Here is a 23,193-nt window from a genome sequence, read left to right on the forward strand (position 1 = left end):
AAATATTTAAATATTATTTTGATTCTTATTTTTATTGTGTTTAGTCAATGTTTTTTTTTTCATGTCTCAATTTTCATCAATTTTATGTTTTCTCATAATGATATTTAAATACTTAACGCATGTGTTGACATATTTAATTTATGATTTTATAACCTTTTTTATTTTTTTTTAAATTTAATTCTTTTAGTTTAAAAGGATTATTCACGTGTAAAGTTAGTTTCGTCTTATATGTTAATTTGTAGATATGTCATTGTCTTTTGTTTAATTCAGATTTTATATTAATTATTTTGATTTAATTCAATCTTATTTTTTTTAAATGAAACAATTTTGACACTCTCGAAATTGAAAACAAATTTAATTTTTATATAAATGTTATATTGATATTTTATTATAATTAATAATTTTATTAATATATTTTAAATTCAAATATAAATTATTAGATTTAATTTTAAATAAAAATTAATTCTTAAATTTAATTATTAAATAGAATGTTGGTATAAATATCAATATAATTAGAATATAATTATTAGATTTATGTTTAACTTTTTTATTTCTGCATGTAAAACATAACGTTGGTTTAAAAATAATATTTAGAAATATTTATAATTAAATTTAATAATTTATAATTGAACTTTAGAAATATCTAATAAAAATATTAATTTTAATAAAAATATTAATATAAAATTTATTATAAAAATTAAATTTAGAAAAGTAAAAAATTGTTCTATTTTTTTTTTAAAAAGTTAAGATTAAATTGAATCAAAATAATGAAAAAACTATATTAAAAAAACAATAATTGAGCCAGAAAGTGACATAAGACATTGATATTGATATGATACTCACTTGGTATATAAATAATTAAAAAATAAATAAAATAAATTACGATGACACATGACGTACATGTGCCATTAATTATATAGTCATTATTATAAAAAAAGTACTATATTTACAAAAAATAAAATTTATTGAACGTGAAATCAGATTGAACAAATATAAAAATAGGACAAAAATAATATTTAAACCTAAAATAAAAGTTGATTTATCAAAATACATGTCATATCAAATAAGGTTTGAAATGATATGGAAATGTCTCTTGATATATAGTATTGATTTTTATTTCTCACAATTTTTTATGTTTTTTAATGTTCAATTTGCTTCAACATATATATTATTTATGAGGAATGAAAAAAGAGTGACATATGTGTTTGCTTAAAGAAATTGAAGTCGATCGGAAAAGATGAATTTGAAGGAGATCCAATATTTTCATTATTATTTGTAACCCTTTACAAACTTAATACACTAATTGCATGGTGGCCTCATTATTAATAAATAATTCAAGAAAGTGAAATAATATGATGTAATAAACAATTTTATTAGTTATTTATTAATAAAATATTTAATAATTGGTCTATGACATAAGAGATTAATAGTAGCCAAAAACAAATAAGTCAAGGGACTACTGGGCTAGAATAGAAGAGGTAGGAATCATGACGAATCACAAAGCGAGCCTTACGCGTGCAGCGAAAGCACAAGTTACTGACGTCACAGGCTCAACGTCACAAACATTTTTCTATATAAAAAGTACGCAGAATTGAGAAACACGGCATTCCTTTCCGACAATGCTGGCATACCTACTCTGATCGCACCAACAATCTTAAACCTCTCTCTTCTATTGTTTCCGTTGATTAGAGTTTTGTTTTTATCTCTGTTTTGCTATGGAAAATAAGAAGAGAGAAGTGAGGAACGATGACGATCGCGACGACGAGAACGACGAGATGAAGATGGAGAAGTTTTACTCGCTCTTGAGGAGCTTCCGCGACGCACGTGATCGGCGCCGAAGGGAATTGATGGAGTTGGAGAAGAACGAGAGCAACCGGAAAAAGATGAAGGCCACCACCACTACATCAACCAAGGCCAAGCCAGAAGTTGCTTTCGAATTTCAGGACTTTACCACCGATATTCACTTCAGAAAACCACCTTTGGTTTTTCCCAATCCAAGTTCACGCGGCACAACCAAAGACATCAACAATGGTAAGAAGAACAAAGAACAACATGATGTTGCCCTCGACCTCAAACTCGCTCTTTAGCTACGCGCTTTCAACAACCGTCGCCAAGACCACGGTCCTTCAATTTTTTTCGGAGTTTTTTTTCTTCTTCTGATTATACAGTTGTTGTCTAATGGTTCTCTGTTTCCGAAAAAAAAAAGGTGAGTGTATTTTATGGAAGGTAAATACGAGGAACCTTAAACAAAGAAAAATAAAAAACACTCATGTTAAAATAGTTTGTTTTTTTTTTTATGATAGGAATTAGTGTTTCATTTATTTATATAATAATTGTAAATAATTTTTATTTTTAAGAATAGATAATATTTAAGTTACAAAGAATAATAATATAAGTAAAAGATTATAAAGATAATAACTTTTTAAAATAAAATTTAAAATAAAATTTACAAACATAATAGTCATATATCAAATCTTCATTTATGTTAATAAAATTTAAATTAAATATAGGACGAATTTATGTTTGATGTTTGAGTTCATAAACTTTAAGTCAACTTCTAAATGTTTAATATACATTTTTAAGTATCGGATTGACGATAAAGGCAATATACAATCTTCTAACTTTGAGTCTTTGATTTGTAAGGCGAAAACACTATCATAATCCGTTTAATATCTTCTAGTATCAAAATTGAATCTTTGTTTTTTCTGATGTCATCTTCAGATAAATTTTTTGATTTTTGTTAAATTTGGTGTCCGTTTCTAGCTTCCTAATAATTTATGAATTTTTAGGTCAACCTCCGGCAATCTGTGTTAGTTGTTATAGTGTCTTCGTCTCCCAAACCAAGCTTGGAGTTTCTTTTGTATTGTGTTATCAAACTGGTAATTCATGAGAAATCAGCGACAAAAAAAACAATATAAATGACAAGTTTACAATTCGGGATGAATAAGTTTCATGTAACTTCATTGAATAACTTATGTGTGAAAACTTACCTATCATATACTTGAGATGTTTCAATAGAAAAAAAATACGAAATCAAATATAAAGTAACTTTAAAAAGTTGAGAATAATGCTTGTTAACTACCCAAGTGTTTTAACTCGTTATAACCTTTTATCAAAAGCTTTTAATACAGAAAAGTAATTGTGTAATAAAAAAAATAATTGAATAAATTAAATATGTAGATCATTAATTAGCAGTAATAAGATTTTCATTTAAAATCAAGATTCGATTATTTGAGTTATATTTTTTAAAAGATAAAAAAAAATGTTTCTTATTTGAATTTGATTACCTTAAGAAAGATCAATTAAAGATGATAAATATAAAATTTGATTACTATTTATATTTTAAAATTTAGTAAAATATTTTTACACCAATAACATAATTACTTTCAAAAGAGCAGACAATTGGATCAAGTAATGATAAAAAGTCAAAATGTGTTATGGAGTTTGTTTTAATGGAAAAGAATAAACAATCAAAAAATAAATATACAAACTATTTTTCATTAACTTTCAACTTACTTTACGTATTTAAATATTTTTTATTACAAATTTTATTTATATAAAGTGAATATTTATTAATACTATATATAGAGACTTCAATGTAAAGAGACAAGTGTCTTGCGGCGAAAATCCTTCACATCTATAGTGATTGATACAACTATTTTATTTTAAATATGATTACTATTATTTTGAGACCAAAAATAAATTTTTAAACACACTTTTTTTTTATAAAAAAAAAACTTGTTAGTAACCAAATACTTAAAAGAATGAATTATCAAATAATACATTTGGTGTAAAATAACATTGAAGGAACTAATTAAAAAAAATCACTAAAAATAAAAATAGAGATTAGGTAAATGATTAAACCTTTTCAAAATTAGGTTACTTTGAATTGAATCCGTAAAATGCATTCAATTATCCAAGTTAACGTGGAGAGTGTTGGAGTCATTAGTTACCAGGTAAGGATCCGTATCCGAAATAAATATAGACAAATTAAAAGTAATATATTTTTACTTTATTTTTTTTCAACTCTTTTATTATGAAACTCAAATGTCAATTTTAAAAAAAAAAAGTCAATTCAAACTTTTTTTTATATTGGTTCCACGGTCTGAATCAAATTAACGAGGCGCCGAAGGATTAATTTCGATTGACCGAATAAGAGAAGCATGTGAAATTTTATTTTTAGAAAACTATTTTATCTAAAAGAAATGTGTAGATGACTTCGTAATTAAATTATGTAAATAATATATATTTATTGTAGTTGAGTTACATTAACTATATGATAATATATATTCATGTGGATTCTTTGAATTTTATTTATCAAATTTTTAAATAATAAATTCAGTATATGAACAAATTTCCGTGGAATTTGATTTATTTCGTTATTAGAATCAGTTGGTCCAGTTTAGATTAATAATTAGCTAGTTTGATGCAAATCAATCAATAACATTCTTATAATTTTCACGTATTTTCAGTCACTTTATCATTTATGTGCACGTAATCTTTTATCATCTCATGACCAGTTTGACTTTATAAAAAATTATCAGTATGATTTAAAAAATAATAGCAGAGAAGAGCTTCGAGTTTTAAATAATTTAATTTATTTATAATAATATCGATTAAAATAGTAAAATATCGAATTATGAACACTAGTGCATTGAAGAGTTTTGATAACAATTATTTTTGAAATTTTATTTTAATTTTTTAATCAAAATTCAGATAAGATTAAAAAGATATAATTTTAAATTTCAGTTCATAACCACTTTAATTTTATAAGTAATTACTTTATGTTACGATTTTCGCCCATAATTTAACATGCTAACAAATAATATAATATACAAAACATAAACAAAATACAACATATATTAAACATAAAAAAATATATTAAACATAAAATAGACATATTTTAATGTAAATATAAAAAAAAATATTTTAAGCCATTTGCCCCTCTTTTCTTCCCTCCACTTTATCTTTTTCCTTTTTCTCTTTTTCTTATTTTATTCTTTTCTTTGTTACTTAACATTCTTCATTCTACTTTTCAAACTTTTCCCTTTCTATCTACCTCATCAAACTTTTCTTTAAAATTATAACTTTTTTAATTCATCATATATTTTCAAATCATATAATGTAATATAATAAATAAGGAGTTAAAAATTAATTTCGATTGATCCTGTTTTATTCTGATCTCAATATATATTTATTTTCTTAAATTCTTTCAAATTATTTATTTTACTTGTATTGAGTTCATCATAGATTTGTGTAGAGAATTTTTTTTACTCAGTAGTAAACTTACGAATGAAATTTAGAATTGTTTAAGTATGTTGTTCTACGTAATTAGGATTTTAGTACAATTTCAATTCCCTTATCCATAAAGTAACTTTCGGATAAGGAAAATATCTTTAACGAATTATTGAAAATTGAGTTATGATTAGTGTGAGTGTTTCATAAAATACAAATGAGAAAAAATTTGAAAAGAAATCTTTGATTGAAAGTTTGAGAACGAGTTGATTCACAAGATAAAATATATTTAAATATAAAAAAAATACAAATAATAAAATTTAATAAAAAATGATAATAGAAAGTTATAACAGAAAATTCAAAGAAAATATCAAAGATACATTTAATTATTAGAGTTGAATTAAAATAAAAGAAAATACTAAATTTAGGTATATATATGTTACTTTAGGAAGTTTATGATCTTTTGTACGAGTCATTAGATTGAATGACATTTTTTGATAGACTAATAGATTCTATATGTTAGAATAGAATTTGATTTTAATTGCAATTTAAAATTTGGTGGGATACTCAGATTTAGTTTTATTGAATTGAGTTTGATATGAATTATTACTCAATCTTATTGGACTTAATATTGAATTAGTCATTTTGAATTGAAAAAAAATGAGTTTGGTATGAATTATGATTCAATTTTATTGGACTTAATATTGAATTAGTATTTTGAATTGAAAAAATTGAGTTTGGTATGAATTATAACTTAATCTTATTGGACTTAATATTGAATTAGTATTTTGAATTGAAAAAATTGAGTTTGATATGAATTATGACTCAATCTTATTGGAGTTAATATTTAATTAGTATTTTGAATTGAAAAAATTGAGTTTGGTATGAATTATACTCAACTTATTGGACTTAATATTGAATTATTCATTTTGAATTGAAAAAAATAGGCTAATTATATAAAAATAATATAATATAATATATTGAATCTTGTAAAAGATATTTGAAATATAAAATTTCTAATTTCCCCGGTCATAAGCATTTGATAGAGAGATTATTTCATTTAGGAAAACACGTATTTAAATTTATCATCACTTATGAAATTGACTTTTTTTTTTAAATGAGTTAAGTAATGATATATAATATAACGTAATGAATCTTCTATAAAATATCAATAAATAATTATTATTTAATACTCTTTTAAAATATTGATTATTCTAATTATTTATTATTACATGCATATAATTTTATGTATGTTTTGTTGATAAATATTATTATATTTATTTTAATAATAGTTTAATATTTATTTTGGTATCTCGGTTTGTTCAAAATGGTATTACCTTTTTTTCAGATGTTCACAACGTTTTATGTTTTGTAAAAATGATTCAAGTTGGTTCATTTTACTCATGGCGTTAAAAACACTAATTGTGTAATTGCCTCTAGTCAAAACTGAATAATTTGTGCAGTTATTGATTTGTGACACGCTAAGGTCAATTGATATGTAAATTTTAAAAATAAAAGTTAATGACGTCGAAAAATTACTCTTAATAGATTATAATATTCGTAATACTAAACCCAGAAGCTGGCCGCACCCAAACCGCCACTGAAAACCTCAAATCAAACCACCACTGAAAAACCACAAACCGCAACCATCACCTTCCAAACGAAAATATGGTTATTATTTTTGAACGAATTGTTTTTTACCACTCTTTTAAACTCATGTTTCTAGAGAAAAATGCCAGGAGCCCTTTGGGTGAATCTGAAGTTTAATTTTTTTTTGATACCGTGATAGCTTGTGTAGCCAGCTAATCCTTCTAGATTATCGATTTAACGTTGTTTTCTATTTTTTGAATTTTTTTTCAAACTTTGCAAAAATATTTAAAATAGTTAGACTTTAAATTTTGATTTGAAATTTTTTGTGAGGGATTTTCATGATTTTTTTGGTCCTTCATACAAATTTTCAAGCCATTTAGAGTTTATTTGAGCAAACTATCAGTTTTACCTATAAATATGGTATATGAAGAACAAACAACCAAATGAAAAATATCAAAAACCTAAACGAAACTAACTTTGAAGGTGAGTTTGGTGCTGAAATGAAACGAAATAAACATCAAAGCGTCTATCCAAAGAATACTTGTGCACAAAATCAATCGGTCAAAACAAAAGGAAAATCATATCTAAGCACTTAATCAACGTAAAATGGAAAAAAAAATGAAAGAAATGTTGAAGATGATGGTTGCGAAAATGACGAGAGAGAGCAAGGACACAATAGAGAAAATGACTCTGTCTGAAATGTGTATGAATGAGGCTTTGTTTGCGCAATTTAACCCCAGAAATATGTTATTGCCTGAGTTATTTTATTGGCCGAGACAATAAGGGCTCGGTTCTATTAAGAATCGCTGCCTAAAGCTTTTTAAAAAAATATTTTCATTTATTTTATTTCTCAATTCATGACATAACCGAAACATAAGTACTTTAGGGTCTCAGTTCTCTAAACAATCGAGGTCATAGACGACTTTAGACTTTGATTCTTTGTGAACCAAGACATATATGTTTGTAATAATTGCAAAAATATGAGTGTCATTTTATGCTTATGTTGTAACGAAAATAATATGCTGAGTTAAAATTCATATATTTTTATTAGTTAAAGTGGGATTTGTTTAGATGTTAGAAAGATAATCTAAAAGAGAATCTAAAGAAGAATTGAGTTTGGACGTGAAAAAATCTTGATAATATCTATAGTTAATATTTCTGATTTTTTTTTTCTTATCCTTAAATCTAAAGAAGAATATGAAGAAAGATAAAATAAGTGTTTTTTCGTGTAACGGACCACTTTGTTAGGCAGGGAAACGAGAATATTGCCTTTTAACAACATTATATTCTTGGACAATTTATTTAGTAAGTACTATATATTTATATCATTATATAAAGAGAAATGTATTATTTGATAATTTTTTACGTTATCTTTTAATTATATAATTTTTATTTTGAAATGATTAAATAATTTCTTATTTAAAAATAATGATTAGACGATTTTTCTAATACTATTTTCATAAAATTATATATATATATATATATTGAATTATATTATTTTCTATTTTATAACTAATTACTTATAAAATAATAAATACACATACCTTAATATGCATGTGTTTAGGGTTTAATAAAATAATTATTTAACAAATTTTAGAATTATTTAGATATTTTCTTCCCGTTGAATCTGACAAGAAACGTTTTAAATTCTTCATGTCAATAGGAACTTTTGGTGCTTAGCATTTGTGCTCCAATAAATAAGGAAAATTTATTATATAAAATTATAAAATTTTATTTCGTGGAAAAAAAATTGAGAAAAATGAAATGTTTAATTTCAATATTTAGGACAAGCTATTTAAAAAAAAATCAAAGTAAAAACAATTATATTTAATTATTATCTTCAAAGAAAGTAATAAATAGTAAGTGAAGAATGTTTTTATCCCGGAACACTTTTTTTATACATGTATTCTTGGAACAATCTTGATGGCACAGGTTTAATGGGGAAGAATCTTTTTATCCACGAAGATATATTCCCCACTACTTTTTCTAATTTTTAAAGAAAGAGGAAGTTATGGAATCAATAACATTGGTTAAGAATAATTTATTATTAAGTCATATGAAAATTTCATCCTCAAACTCTCTCAAAGACATTGATGATGGTTAGAAAAAAAAAGATTGTTTTGCTTTCTCCAATCCACCAGTCATAAAGTTACAATCTAGTTACGATTCAGACTATCAAACATACCAATCATCAGGAATACAAAACTATGAATAAATACATTTAATTGATGAAAATAGTTAACAAAATTTGTTAGTCTTTAATTGAATCTTAAATAGTCACGTTTACTTTGTTAAACAGATACTCGTATCAAATTCTACTTTTCTTAACGAAGTTTCTTTATATTAGATTTTGAATGAAATTGTCAAATTTAATCATTCATACACAACTAAATTATTGATCTCTAGAATGGGGATATCAGTAAGCTTCGGCTTAAAATTTCAAAACTTTTCCTTTTTAGTATTTGAGATCATAAAAAGTAAATAAATGTAAAGATATAGTAAGCACTTAATAATAGAAATAAATTTATAACTTTATACATAAAATTTGATTGTTTCATTATAAAAGGTTCGAGTTATAAATAAAAAATTAGTTTGTCGGTCTCATTTTATAAATGTTAAATTTTTTCTAATTTTTTTCCCTTTTTATGTGCTACCTTTATGAAAGCTTTTAACTAGTATATTAATCTGTTTCAAAATCAGAATCATCAGAATGCATTATTATGATAATTTTGAAAAAATTATTATCATTCTAGTTTATCAAATTCCTCAAGAGAGTAAACTCATTTTTTGTTTTTTTTTTTTCGTTTTGTCTTACATGTATGAGGTGTTTTTTTGTGATTGAATGTGACTAAAAAAGGTTCAAGATAAATTTATGTTCGTTTTATATTAATAAGGTGTGTTCAAATCATTGATTTGAGTTTTTTTGGTATATAGATAAAATATCTTGTTTGACATAGAGTTGATGGAACTTAGTTGAGATAAAGCTTAAATTAAAACAGAGAAATTATTCTTTTTTATTGTTTGGTTTTATCCAATTGGTTAATTGGTTGACTGAATGGTGTAAATTATACTTGTGATGAGATATGAAGCGTGTAAATGCTAGTTAATTATTGAGTATTGGTTGAATGTTTGGAGTTGAATAATTTGATGTGATTAAGGACTAAATTGAGGATAAATTTATTAGTTTGGATAATTGACTCACAATATTATATTTTTGTTACAAAATTTTTAAGTGTACCAAATCGTACCAGCAATAAGAAAAATATTGAGTTTTGAATAAAATAATTCTAAAGTTCTATAAAGCAATTTAAAATAATGAAATTAATAATACGATAAAAACTTCACCGAGGTTGAAGTTCATGATCTAATTCAATGTAAAAACACCAAACAATATACTTCTAATTCTCATTCTAGCATTCACACCATATGTAACAAGCTCTAAAGTCTTAACGACAAATCTAAACTTTAATAATAAAAACCCTAATGTCTTAGCAATTTTTATCATAAGTTCATACTAAGTTCAGCATTCTGATGTTATGAATGACTAATTGTTTCACATTTATGTCTAACATGTGAAATCTATTTAGTTGTTCCATCCTAATCAGGTTTCTCAAACTATTTTTCAATCAAAAGAGAGTTAAGATACATTACGTCTAACCCAACCCCTGTGAATTAGGGATTTAGTTACTCGTAGACATTCTGATTACTAAAAAAGAATAATGAACAATGTCTCCAGTCTCTAGAATGAGCCTTTGTCGTATCTTTCTTAGATTTAGTTTCCTCTTCTCCTAGGGTGTGTTTTCTAGCTCTTTCAAGGCTTATATTTATATAATTTAGACGAGTTTGCGAAAATTGAACTAGGCTTGAAATTTGTACTTGATTTTTTTAATTGAAGTAATCAAAATCTGTTAAGAACTGGTTTTGTTAAGATATTCTTCAAACTTTAGTAATTTGTATTTGTTTGACTTTTATAATTGAAGTAACTCAATTTGTTGATAACATATTTAGTTGAGATATTGTTCAATCTTCAGTGATTTTCATTTATTTGTACAATATTTTGACAAATAAGAACCAAATATTTATATTTCCCAATTTATTAAATAAAAACCTTAATTATCTAAAAAGTAATAATAAAAAAATCAATAAAAAATAAAAATAAACAAAATAAAAGCAATGATAATGGCAATTATTAGTTTTAGAACTAAAATGTGTTTATTAAGGTCTAATGGGAGAGAAACATCAGTTGAAGCCAATAAACCAAATCACTCATTGGGCAAGTTTGATGGAAATGGATCCTTGTGATTTAGGTCATTGGATGATATTGTTGTCATAAGAAAATATGAAGGTGGTTGGGTCTTTGGGTGATGAATGACCTCGTTATGAGAAATTGTTGGATTTTCGTTTTAGTACTTAGTCATTAAGAGATTCATTTTTTTTGCTATGTGGATGTGGGTGGGGATAGATTAGGCTCAAGGCTTATGTCATAATCGACTAAGAGGTATATGGAGTCGAGTATAGTCAAGACTTATTCCATAATATATAAAGTTATTAAATTTTCATATATGTACGTATGGTATGAGTGTAACTATTTCCTATGAGGACACACTATGTTGTATGATTATATGGTGTATGTTAAATGAGGTTTGTGAGACAAATGATCCTTACTATACAAATTGTTGGACTCACATATGTGGAAGGTATTTAGGTGGTGAAGGCAAGTTCTTTTGACCTATGTTGTGGTGTGAAAAACATGACTTAATTCTTGATATTTGAGGTTGAGTAGAATAAAAACTTATGTTATATTCTACTGAAAGGTCATATGATATGTGTATTGTTTTTATGTCTAATTCAGTGTATAAATCTTTCACATTATAATACATTTATGGTTGTGTTTGTTATTTCATTGAATGAGTATATAATCATTGAGTGTGACTTGATATGATATGAAGTTATGAAATGTTTTATTTTAGAAATGATCATATTTTGTAAAATTATATTAACTTATCTCATTTTCTTGGATGTGATTTTCATCTAGTATGATAATAATTACACATGAGTAGATAATATTATAGATGAAAGTGCTCATTAGTAAGAAATTGAGAATAACTCAATTTTGTATAGATATTTGTAAATATGTATAAAATGTAATTAAATACGTTTTGATGATTGTTTTTGAAAAAAATTATTCGAAATAAGACTATTAACATAACTTTATTTATATAAATTATATGCTTGTTATAAAGTGATTAATAGAACTAATAAGTATTAATGTAATACTAAAATAGACTAACACATAAATATCGTCGCAACCCACACCAATCAAGTTATGCCAACAAGGAAACATAACGAACTTTGTTATTTACAGTGAAACGGTGTGAAAATTAAATTGCACTCAGGACCCATGAGTTTTATTCCGTAAATAAACAGAATCAGAATATAAAACAAAAGTTAATATATAATTGGTGCAAATTTTAACTTATTAAAGGTTGAGTTAAATGTATTTAAATTATACTTGATCTTGACTATTAAGTATTGTAAGATTATTAAGATAACTTTTATGTTTTATAGTGGAGGAGTAGGTTAATGAAATAATATTGTTATGATTAATCATGTATTGTCCATTTTGAAACCTCAAACTCCTTTAAAAGGTGTTTCAAAAGTTGAAGGAGAAAAATGTATTTATATTTTCTTTGACCTTGATTCTTTAAATGAAATGAAATTATTTGAAGTATTGAAGCAAGTCTCCTAGTTAAGGGTTAGAAGAGTGTTTGTGACTCTTAATCAAGTGTTAAGAGAGTTTTTGTAATTCTTAATCAAGGTTTAGGAAAATTTTTGTTTTCATAAACAAAGTCTACTAGACATTTCACAAAACTTATTTTTAAAATGATTTTTTGCATCAATTTATATATTACAATTTTGTCATATTTATAAAAGATGTGGAATCTAGTATTGATAATGATATATATTTTACTATTTTATATATTGGTGTGGTTGTTGAATATCTTACGTTATTCATATACATGACCAAATTATGGGTTTAAACATCACTTTATTAATTCAGTTTTGTAATAGTGAGTTATATTTAAATTCTCTACTTTTATAATTTTGATCATAATTATTAAAGTTTATCTTAATCAATTTTATTTGACCTATCATATCATATCACCTACTTTGTAGTCTCTTTTACTTTTATACTCAATACCTTTGTCGTAATAATTTATGTTAGAGATCTCATATTATATAAATACGTGACTAAACTATAATATTCAATTTATATTATTAAATTAATTATATGATGTTGAGTTAATCTTAAATTTTTTTACTTTCATAATATGATATTTTAATATATTTTTATAATATTAGTTTGGCCTAATTTGTTATAAGATGTAGTTCTATTTCATGTTTGATGTTATTTTAAAAAGTGTTCACATAATTTAGAAAAATAAATTATTAAACTTAAAATGCACTTGAAATTTGATTCTTTAGAAGTTATAAATATTTAATTTACATATAAGTAGATATTGATTTTGTTGACTCAATTTATTAATTTTTTTACTTTAAAATAGAATGGATATTAGTTTTATCCCATGAGTCTTTCTTTATCTTTGAATATGGATCCAATTCAGCGGGATAGTAATCATCATGTATAGATTTTAAATTAGTTTATACATAAAAAAACGAACCATAGTCGAGAGTAAATAAGGTGAGAAAAAAAGACTTAATCTCACTTCTATTCTCTAATTTGTTTAAAATTTTTAATTTTATTCATAATTTTTATTTAGTGTAATTAAGTGTAATTTTAAAAATATCTAATTAAGTTTACGATTAATTTCAACGTCATATAGTATTTTCAATTTTTTTTAATATATTTTTATAACATGTCAATTTATTGTCATGTCAAATTGAATTTTTCAAAAGATGAAAAAAAAAATTATGAGGTGTATTAAATGAATGATGTAAACTACAAAAAATGCGTTATTCAAGTACGCTTCTTTATTATTTTTTAGAGTGTTTCATCCTATACCTTCAACATCTCATCTGCATTTTCAAAAATTTCATTTTTAACCTTCTAACATCTCAACTTGTATCTCTAACTTTTTCAAAACATTTATTTTTTAACTTTAATAAAAGTATTTTTATTTTCTTCTTTTTCTTATTAAAGACACTTTAATAAATATCTTTTTATTTTCTCTCTTTCTTATTAGTCACCCTACACCACCTTAATAATAATTTAATTTAATTTAAAATTTAAATATTATTTAATATAATTTAATATTTTAATAATTATCAAAATATGATGCATATTATAATAATAGTTATATTAAAATGTAAAAATAAAATAATTAAAATAAAAATAATAATAAAAATAAAAAATAAAAAATGAAATAATAATAATAATATAAAATTTGATTTGATATGTTAAATATATTAAAATATTGAAATTAATTAAACAATTATTAAATTTTAAATAGATTTTTTTTTAAATATGCTAACGGTTTTGTTTCTTATTTAAAATTTAATAAATATTTCATTTAAATGAAAATTATAATATTATTTATTATCCTTTTATATTTAAATAATTATTAAAATATAAATCATTTTTATAATAGTTTTATTAAAAAAATAAAAATAAAAATAATTAAAATAATAATAATGAAAATAAAAATAATATTTAAAATCAAATTTAATATATTTTAATATATTAAAATTATATTAAAATATTAAATTTAATTAATTAATTATTAAAATTAAATAAAACACAAAATTTTAGAAAATTTTTAATCGAATATCCTTATCCGTAAAATATATTATCGGATTTCTATATTCGATTGACAAATTTTAACTTTTTTATTTAAATTTTAATAATTATTTCATTTAATAAAATAGAATATATTTAAATATTTTTAATGTGATTTTAAACACTATTTTTATTATTATTTTTATTTTAGTTATTTTTATTTTTTGATTTTTTAATAAAATTATTATAAAAATATAAATATATTTTAATAATTATTAAATTATAAAAATATAATAAATAAAATTATTATTTTTAATTAAATTAAATATTTAGTAAATTTTAAATAAAAAACAAAACCGTTAGCATATTTAATTTTTTTTTCTATTTAAAATATAATAATTGTTTAATTTATTTTAATATTTTTATATATTTTAACATATCAAATTAAATTTTATATTATTATTATTATTTTATTTATTTTATTTTTTATTATTTTTATTTTAATTATTTTACTTTTATATTTTAATATAACTATTATTATAATATAAATCATATTTTAATAATTATTAAAATATAAAATTATATTAACTAATATTTAAATTTTAAATTAAATTAAATTATTATTAAGATGGTGTACAGTGACTTTAGTAAAGATGAGGTAAAAAGATATTTATTAAAGTGTCTTTAATAAAAAAAGAAAATAAAAATATTTTTATTAAAGTTAAAAATAAATTTTTTCAAAAAGTTGAAGGTGAAGATTGAAATCTTAAAAAAGTTAAAAATAAAATTTTTAAAAATATAGGATGAGATGTTGGAGATGTAGATGACCGCAGAAACAAAAACTATACACACAATGTGTTGCTCAAGGACGCTTCTTTCTGTACTCCACGTTTTTCTTTCAATACTCCCAAATTTTCCATAATACCTAATTTACCCTTTATTATTTTCTTTTTAAACAATTTATAATAAACTTAGTTGTACTCTTTCTGGAATGACTAATCCGGTGACATGTTTCCAATTGTTCATTCTGGTAAGTACACTCTCATATTTTACTGTTCGGATTGATGGATCTAGTTGATTTTGAAGGGTCGGTCAATTCAGTATAATTTAACATTAATCAAAACGGTCATTCTAAAAACTACTACTCGGATCTGGGAATACTAACCAGAATGGTCAATCCTGTAAAGATATTTACGATTCCTGGTATTGCATTCCAGACTAGACAATCCAAAATTGTGCTCAATTTATCAATATCGGTCCGGAACTTTCTTTTTTTTTTTCAATCTGGAACATATCCTGAAGCTGCAACTTTCAACCTGCCACGTCTATGATTAGAAGTCAGTATACGTGTAATAAATACGTCCACACAATGATAATTGTTATTAATATCAATGATAATTTTAAATAATTAAGGTTGGTGATGTTGACGTAGCTGGAGGTTCCGGCGGCTGCTCGAGTGGCCTGGAACAAGGAGGAGACAGGGTCGGCGTTGTCGGGTAGTGGGGAGGGGAATGAGGCGATTTGAAGTGGTGGAATTTAAAGAGGAAAAAAGGTGGGAACAAGATGGGTAGGCAACCTCGCTTTCCACGCCTGCCCCGACATGGGTTGTGCATGCCGGAATGAACTATTCAGAATATGTCACCGGATTCTGTAAATACACACCAGATTACTCATTTCAAGAATATAAAATTATTTTACAAACAAAATTATAAAGGGTAAAATGGGATATTAGTTAAATTTTGGGAATACTGACAAAAATAATGTGAGGTGCGGGAAGAAACGTCAGTTTCATGATAGTGTTGGGAGCAAGCCCAATGTGTGCCACTACAAACGAGGCGTGTTGAACCTTTTGGTTACTTTCTTAATTTTTATTTTTTTTTAAATTGACCTTATTTAAATATTTATTTTTTACTTTTACTTATTTTAATTTAAAATCGTAATAGAATTTCACTCCCTTTCACTCTTCATTGCCCAGCTCCCATACCCCTACATCATAGAAAATCCTAATCTAATTTCATTCACTTTCAATCTTCACTGTCCCAACCTCTACACCTTCACACTACAGAAATTTTTCTTCTTCCTCTTTTCCTATTTCTCTTTTTCATTGTCGCAGCTCACATCCTCTCAGGTATTCAAATCATACGGAGATAGATTTATAAGAAACCTTTATTTTATTTTAGAATAGAACACTGTGAGACAGAAAGATTAAAGAAGAGAAAATATTTTTAAAAGATAATAACATACATATGTGATTGATTGATCTTTAATCTTATTATGAAAAACTTACTTTTTCTTTTTTATTATATGATGAATGTGGACATTTTCTTAAGTATCTTTTATGATTATGAAAAATTATCTTTACATTTAAACGATTGTTAATTTAATTGAATACTTAATATCAAGATTGAATATTTCTGTGGTAAGATGATTTTTGAATTTTTGGTTGATCCTTTTAATCATAAATAAATTGCATTGTTTATTGAGTATGATTGTGTTAATATCTGTTTGGAATTCAAACCATTTGGAATTCAAGTAATTGAATTATACGTAAGTGAATTCTGTAAGAATTCACGTAATTAAGTGCTATAAGAATTCACGTATTGAATTCTATATCACAAGAGATTAAAAGTTTTTTTTTAGAATATAATAAAACTATGGTTTCATTTGATTGCAATTATAATCAAAATTAGGGTTTTGGAGATTCTTTTAATTAGGGTTAATTGGAATTAGAGCTAGTTTTAAAAACTAAATCCTTAATCTGGTGACCAAATCAATTGTTTCCCAAAGCCTAGAGTTTTCTTTTCTTTCTCTTTCTGATTCTAATTTCTCTTTCTGATTCTAATTGGGCTTGAATCAATGGAACCCAATTTAGGGTCCAGCCTTATTCTTTTCGAGGGGTCATGCTCTCGTTTGCCCATTCAGTCTTTCTTTTCCCTTGAACGCGTTGGTCAGAAGCTCGAAGCTTCTTCCCTTTCTTTTCCCCCTTTGTCGCGGGCACGGTCAGCGAGAGTGCTGTGATGGAGGTGAGTGGCTCGCGACGGCGCGGCAAGGCACGGTGAGGTTGCGGCGAGGTGCGATGGAGGCGTCCTGCAGCGGCGGCACTTCTGCGAGGATTCAAACTCCGGCTCCTTCGATGGCGACGGCGTGGTTGAGGCACGATCTGGGCAGAGTTTCTTCATCACACAACTCCGGGAGAGTTTCTCTTCCTCTTCCGCTATGGAACGTGCTCACGGTGCTAAGGAGAGATTTCTTTTCCTTCCTTTACTTCGTTCTGGTTCGCGGCGCGGTGGTCTTCTGGCGTGAAGCAGAGGAGGGTCGTGAACTGGGAATTTGGGGTTTGGTGAATTAGGAAAAATTTTGGGTTGTTCCTCTATTCTTTCTTGCAGGTCTTGGATTATGTGTTTGGGTCTGGGTTTTCACAAATTTTGGGGTTAGGGTTCCGGTTGTGAAGATTAGGGTTCTAAATTGGGGAAATTCCTTTTGGGTTCTGATGCTCATTGTCTCTGTTCTGTGGTGGCTGTGGTGGTTGCACCAGTGGAGCAACCATGGGTGGCGATGTTGCGTTTAGGGTTTGCGGTTGCAATCAGTGTTGGGCCTGGGCCTGTAGGCCAGCGTTGGAATTCTATTTTGGGCTGGCAGATTGAAGATAGGGAGTTACTCCCTCTGCCATCACAGAGGTTTCTTGCACCTTTCCATCCTCTTTTAGACTTGCATGAATGATTTGAATGGATTTAAGGATAATTTTTTTGTTAATTTTTTTAGTAGATTTGTGGATAAATTGAGAATAAATTTGAAAGTAAAATTTATGAGAATTAGTGTAGAATTTGATTAATGTGACAGATTTAAAAAATTAATTTAATTGATAAAAATTGAAGATTATTAAAATGTTTTTAATTATTAAAGTAATATAAAATGTTATTTATTAATGTTATATTTAATTGTAAAAATGTTTATAAAGAGACCAAAATCATAAATATTTTTTAAAATTAATTTTTAAAAATTATAAAAATTATAATCTAATAAAATAAATTTATTTTTAAATGTAATATTTGTTTGTAATATAATTTATTACCAAATTAATATTAATATTAATATTATTAATTTATTATTATTAATATTAATATTATTATTATTAATTATTATAATAATAATAATTATTATCATTATTATTATTAGTTATTATTATTTATTACTATTTATTCTAATAACATACCTTTTATTCTTATTTTAAATTAAGTTACAAAACATTTATAAAGAAATAATAAATATATGAACACGATTTAAAATATTTCCTCTAAACTCTTTAAAACACTGATTTATTATTAATTTATTTAAAACATAATTTACCCATTTGAATATTTTTCCATTTTCAGCTGCAATAAAACTTTTCTTTTTAAATTTAATTGAAAATTTTATACGTTAAACAAAAAAAATGTTAAATGCAATGTCACAAAAGTACTCTTCATTGTTGATTTAAGAACAAATACAACTATGTACACTTGCATTCATCAAGCAATACACAAAGAAGCTATTGTTGCAAATAAGCAGTTTCAATAACATAAATTTCTCTTTATTTCAATTCAAACACTGTTCTGTTTGTAATCATGGACTTCATTTCTCTGTTCTTCCCTTTCTTCCTCGTCAAGCTTGTCCTCAAATTAAGGTATGTCAATTCTCCCATCATCACGCGTCTCTTCCAAGCAACCTTTCACCACTACCACCCCTAATCTATTTCCCCTTTTCTCTCTATTTATCACTTCCCAATTTTCACAACAACCTTAACAAATTTTCTTTCTCTTTTCCAAATCTAAACACAAATCATGAAGCTTCCCTCCTTTCATCTCCATCCACAATCCCAAACCCACAAATACAACACTACCCATTCAAATTCCCCACAAAAGTTTTAGTTTTGATTTTTGGGCAATCCTCCATTCAATCTTTCCCCATGCCACCTCAAATGCAGCCCTTCGCGGATTACCTCCGCACCACGCCACAGGTACACGGCGGTGAGAGGCAGACCCCACCGCTGAACCGAACCGTGAAGAAGATGCTGGTAGTAGAAGAGTCCTCCTTGGACAATCCGGATCTAGGCCCGTTTTTTCTGAAGATGGCCCGAGAAACAATAGCGTCCAACCATAACTCCAAGGTGTAACCGGTTACGCTTCACGTGTAACCGAATACGTCCCACTGTGCAACTCTTCTTCATCATCGAACCGGTTATGCCATTCTTTGTAACCGAATACACATCCCCTCTTCAACTCCGTCGTCATCGTCAACCACGTTCTTCCTCGTCCATTAACCACTGTCTTCTTCTTCATCACCGTGAACACCTTCAACCTGCAACAACCACACCAAAATTTAAAAATAAATATTACCTCTACCCCGTCCTCATTGCGAACACAAAACTCCAGCACATAGACACACTTCTCAGTCGTCCTAAGCTGCATAAATGAGTATGATTTTTTATGTTAAGCATGGCTGAATGGTTTGTTTGGAATTTTTAAAATAGAACGAGGCAAAACAGTCTTTTCCACCCAAATCATCGCAAATCTTCTCAGATTAGCGGGATGCTCCTTGTATCCGAATCTCGCAAATCCTCGCTTTTCCCTCCGTGCAAATTGTGGCAAGCGAACATGACTTTCTTCGCAAATCAATCTTCACAGATCAGCGTGAACAGGAGTATCCACGCAAAGGAACACAACGTTAGTGATATTTAAACAAATATGTGTTGTACTTTTAAACGGGTGTCGATATCCTCCGTTGAAGGATAAACGGATGTCGACATCCGTTTAAGAAGGCCAGTTTGAAGTTCTAGGTTAAAGGATGTTGTAGTGGAATTGGATTCATGCGTGAGTGTGGAGTGAAGATTGGTAACTGAAAAAGAAAAGAGAGGGTTGAATGGAGAAGAAGCTTACTCTCGTTCAGACCATTGCTACTTCAGGCGTGTTTTCCGCCACTTCTTTGTAGTAATCCGATTCAAATTCATTCTCACTCACTGCTAATTCTGTTATATTCACTTTTATCACATTCCTCGCTGTCCTTTTCTTAGGTATGGCTTCATGATTGGCAGAGAATCACCTCGGAAAGAGCTCTCTGACCTAATCGAAGATCTCCGTCGCGGAACCCCTCCATCTCCGTCTTCCACCTCCTCTTCTTCACATTCTTGATTCAATTCAGCTATCTCTTTTTTTCCAATTCGGTTTCATTACCTACGCTTTGTCTCTTATCTTATAAACTCACCATTTTTCCCTAACAATTCTCTAATATAGTGGTTTAGGTGGTTTAGGTTGGGGTTGCTTCTCAATCCTTTAATCTGCACAAAATATTGTTACTTTCCTTATACATTACTCTGTTCAATCATCTCTGTATTATTTCAAAGAATCATGTAAAAAGGTGTCTCGATTAGTTCGTTTTATAATTTTAGTGAATCCCTTCGCTTACTCATAATTTTATAATACTTCAACTAATTCCTTACGTTGTTAGTTTCATGTTTTCTATTTTATTGTTGTGGTATAAAAGAGAAAGAAATGCTGATTTATTACTAATGGATTTCTTATGGTTAGTTATATTAGAAAAATGTTTCTTTGTTTTTAGGAGGACCATATTCTCTTCCTTAAGAACGTCGAAGGATCTAAATCTCAACAAAATATGCATAACTCCAATTAAACCTTAGATTACTTAATGTTTTAGACAGCAAATTCCTTTACAACATTGGTTGATGTAGTTAAAAGATTGTCTTCTTTTTTTTTATGAACGTTAAATACATAATGCCTGCTAAAATTCAAGAGAGAGGATATTTTTAAAAAAGATAAATAAAGTTAAATGATAAAAATTTAATTAATGTAGGATATTTTTGTAATTAAAAAAATAGTGGAGAGGTATAGGAAGCATCAGGGGTGGTGGAGGGAACAACTCCCTTGAAGATAACGAGCTGAACCTGGAACTTGTTTTGGTTTTGCTTGAATTTGGGCTACAAGACCATTGATGGGCAGATTTGAAATCAAAATTTTAGCGACCCAAAAATAATAATAAGAGAAGAGAATTTAAATTAAATCTTAGGTTTCTAAAAGTAAAGTAACATGACGTTATAATACTTCTCTTATTTGTGATTTCTGCTTTCTCCTCCATTTCTGATGCTTCCATTGTCACTAAGTTGGCTCCAAAGATCGTTGGTTCGGGAAGAAGAGTGTGGTTCATGGTTGATTTCGCCCCAACATTGTTGATATCAGTGTGTTGTTGTTTGAAAAACGTAGAATAAGCCAAACACAAAGGTTTGCACAGATATAAGAAATTCGTTTGACCTTCAACGAATCTTGATTTCCGTCGACGGATGTCAAGATCCGTTGAAGGTCCAATGGACCTTGCATATCCGTTCATTGCCTTTTAGTTTATTAATTTTATTTTTTTTGTATAAAATTTTGTGTCTAGTATATAATTTTAGATTTTAAGTTATTTATTAATTTAATTATAATTATTTATTTTGTTTAAAATTTATTTTGTATAAAAGAAAATAGTTCAAAAGGTCAAACAAATCTTGATTTTCGTTAACAAAATTCATTGAAGGTCAAACAAATATCTCATATTCGTTGATTTTGAGAACAAAATGGAAATGTGGTGACACAAAGAGTAATATGTGGTGTTGGAGGGAGTAACCCTCTTAACATACCCTTCTAAGTGATTTCTCATCATCCATCGAGTGTTTTTAGTGTTCTTTTTTCTAACGAGACAATTTCAATTTGAATCCTAACAGTATTAAATTCCACACTCGTTGGTAATTAGAAAATAGAAAGAGAGACAATTAGTTCACACTAATTAAAAAACTGTTAATATCACATTTAGTTTTATTGACATCAAGTAAAAAAATTATTTTAAAACGTCACATTAGAACTTAATGTCACAACTAAAAAATTATTAGAATATATTCATTATTATATTAAACATATTTTAGATATACGATATCATTAAACAAAGATATAATAATATGTTATTTGTAGATTCAATAAAGTTCTATTTATTTTCAGAACAAATAATTTATTTTGTTTAGTAATAACTAATATAGCTATAATATTAAATTTTAGGTTTAATAGATTTTAATTTCAAAATAAATTTGGATATTTTAACTAAATTTCTCTATTAATTATTTTTTGGTAATTCCATATTAATTTTTTTATATTTTTTAATTAAGTTCACTATTTTACTAATTTACTAAATGAAGGATATTAGGAATGAAATGAGATTAAGATAAGTATTGAGTTTTATTGAATTTGGATTCTAGATTTGATGAGAAACGTGGCAGAATTTTGAAGATGTCTTTGTTAGTTAAGCTGGTTACGATAAGGAAAGATTCACCAGCAAAAGACTCTCTTATGCTTAATTAAGAACTTCTTCCTTTTTATCTGTTTAAGATATAAGTGAAAGTGTGAGAAGTGATTCAGGGAGTGGTACTTTCCTAATCGAATTCCTTATATGGAATTAAGAAAATATGATCACTATGATTAAACATTTTGTTAATAATGATGAATAATAATTTCATAAAGTATGACCAGAACGTCTCTCTATATATATATATTGAATGCTTATTTATTTGTGAAATTCTTTTAGCTTTAATTAGGAAGTTAAAGCCTCTTTCA

General features: G+C 26.4%; 1 protein-coding gene across 1 annotated transcript; it reads left to right on the forward strand.

Annotated features, from left to right (window-relative positions):
• The first annotated feature begins 1,594 nt into the window (after positions 1 to 1,594).
• LOC108325700 (protein NIM1-INTERACTING 1) lies at positions 1,595 to 2,287 on the forward strand. The gene has a single exon (XM_017558795.2). The coding sequence runs from the start codon at positions 1,716 to 1,718 to the stop codon at positions 2,085 to 2,087; it is 372 nt and encodes a 123-aa protein (XP_017414284.1). The 5' UTR covers positions 1,595 to 1,715; the 3' UTR covers positions 2,088 to 2,287.
• The last annotated feature ends 20,906 nt before the right edge of the window (positions 2,288 to 23,193 follow it).

This window comes from Vigna angularis, chromosome 3 (genome assembly GCF_016808095.1).
Source record: "Vigna angularis cultivar LongXiaoDou No.4 chromosome 3, ASM1680809v1, whole genome shotgun sequence".
NCBI lineage: Eukaryota > Viridiplantae > Streptophyta > Magnoliopsida > Fabales > Fabaceae > Vigna > Vigna angularis.

Coding starts and splice junctions, on each gene's coding strand:
- LOC108325700 (XM_017558795.2), top strand. CDS start 1,716: ATGGAAAATAAGAAGAGAGAAGTGAGGAACGATGACGATCGCGACGAC.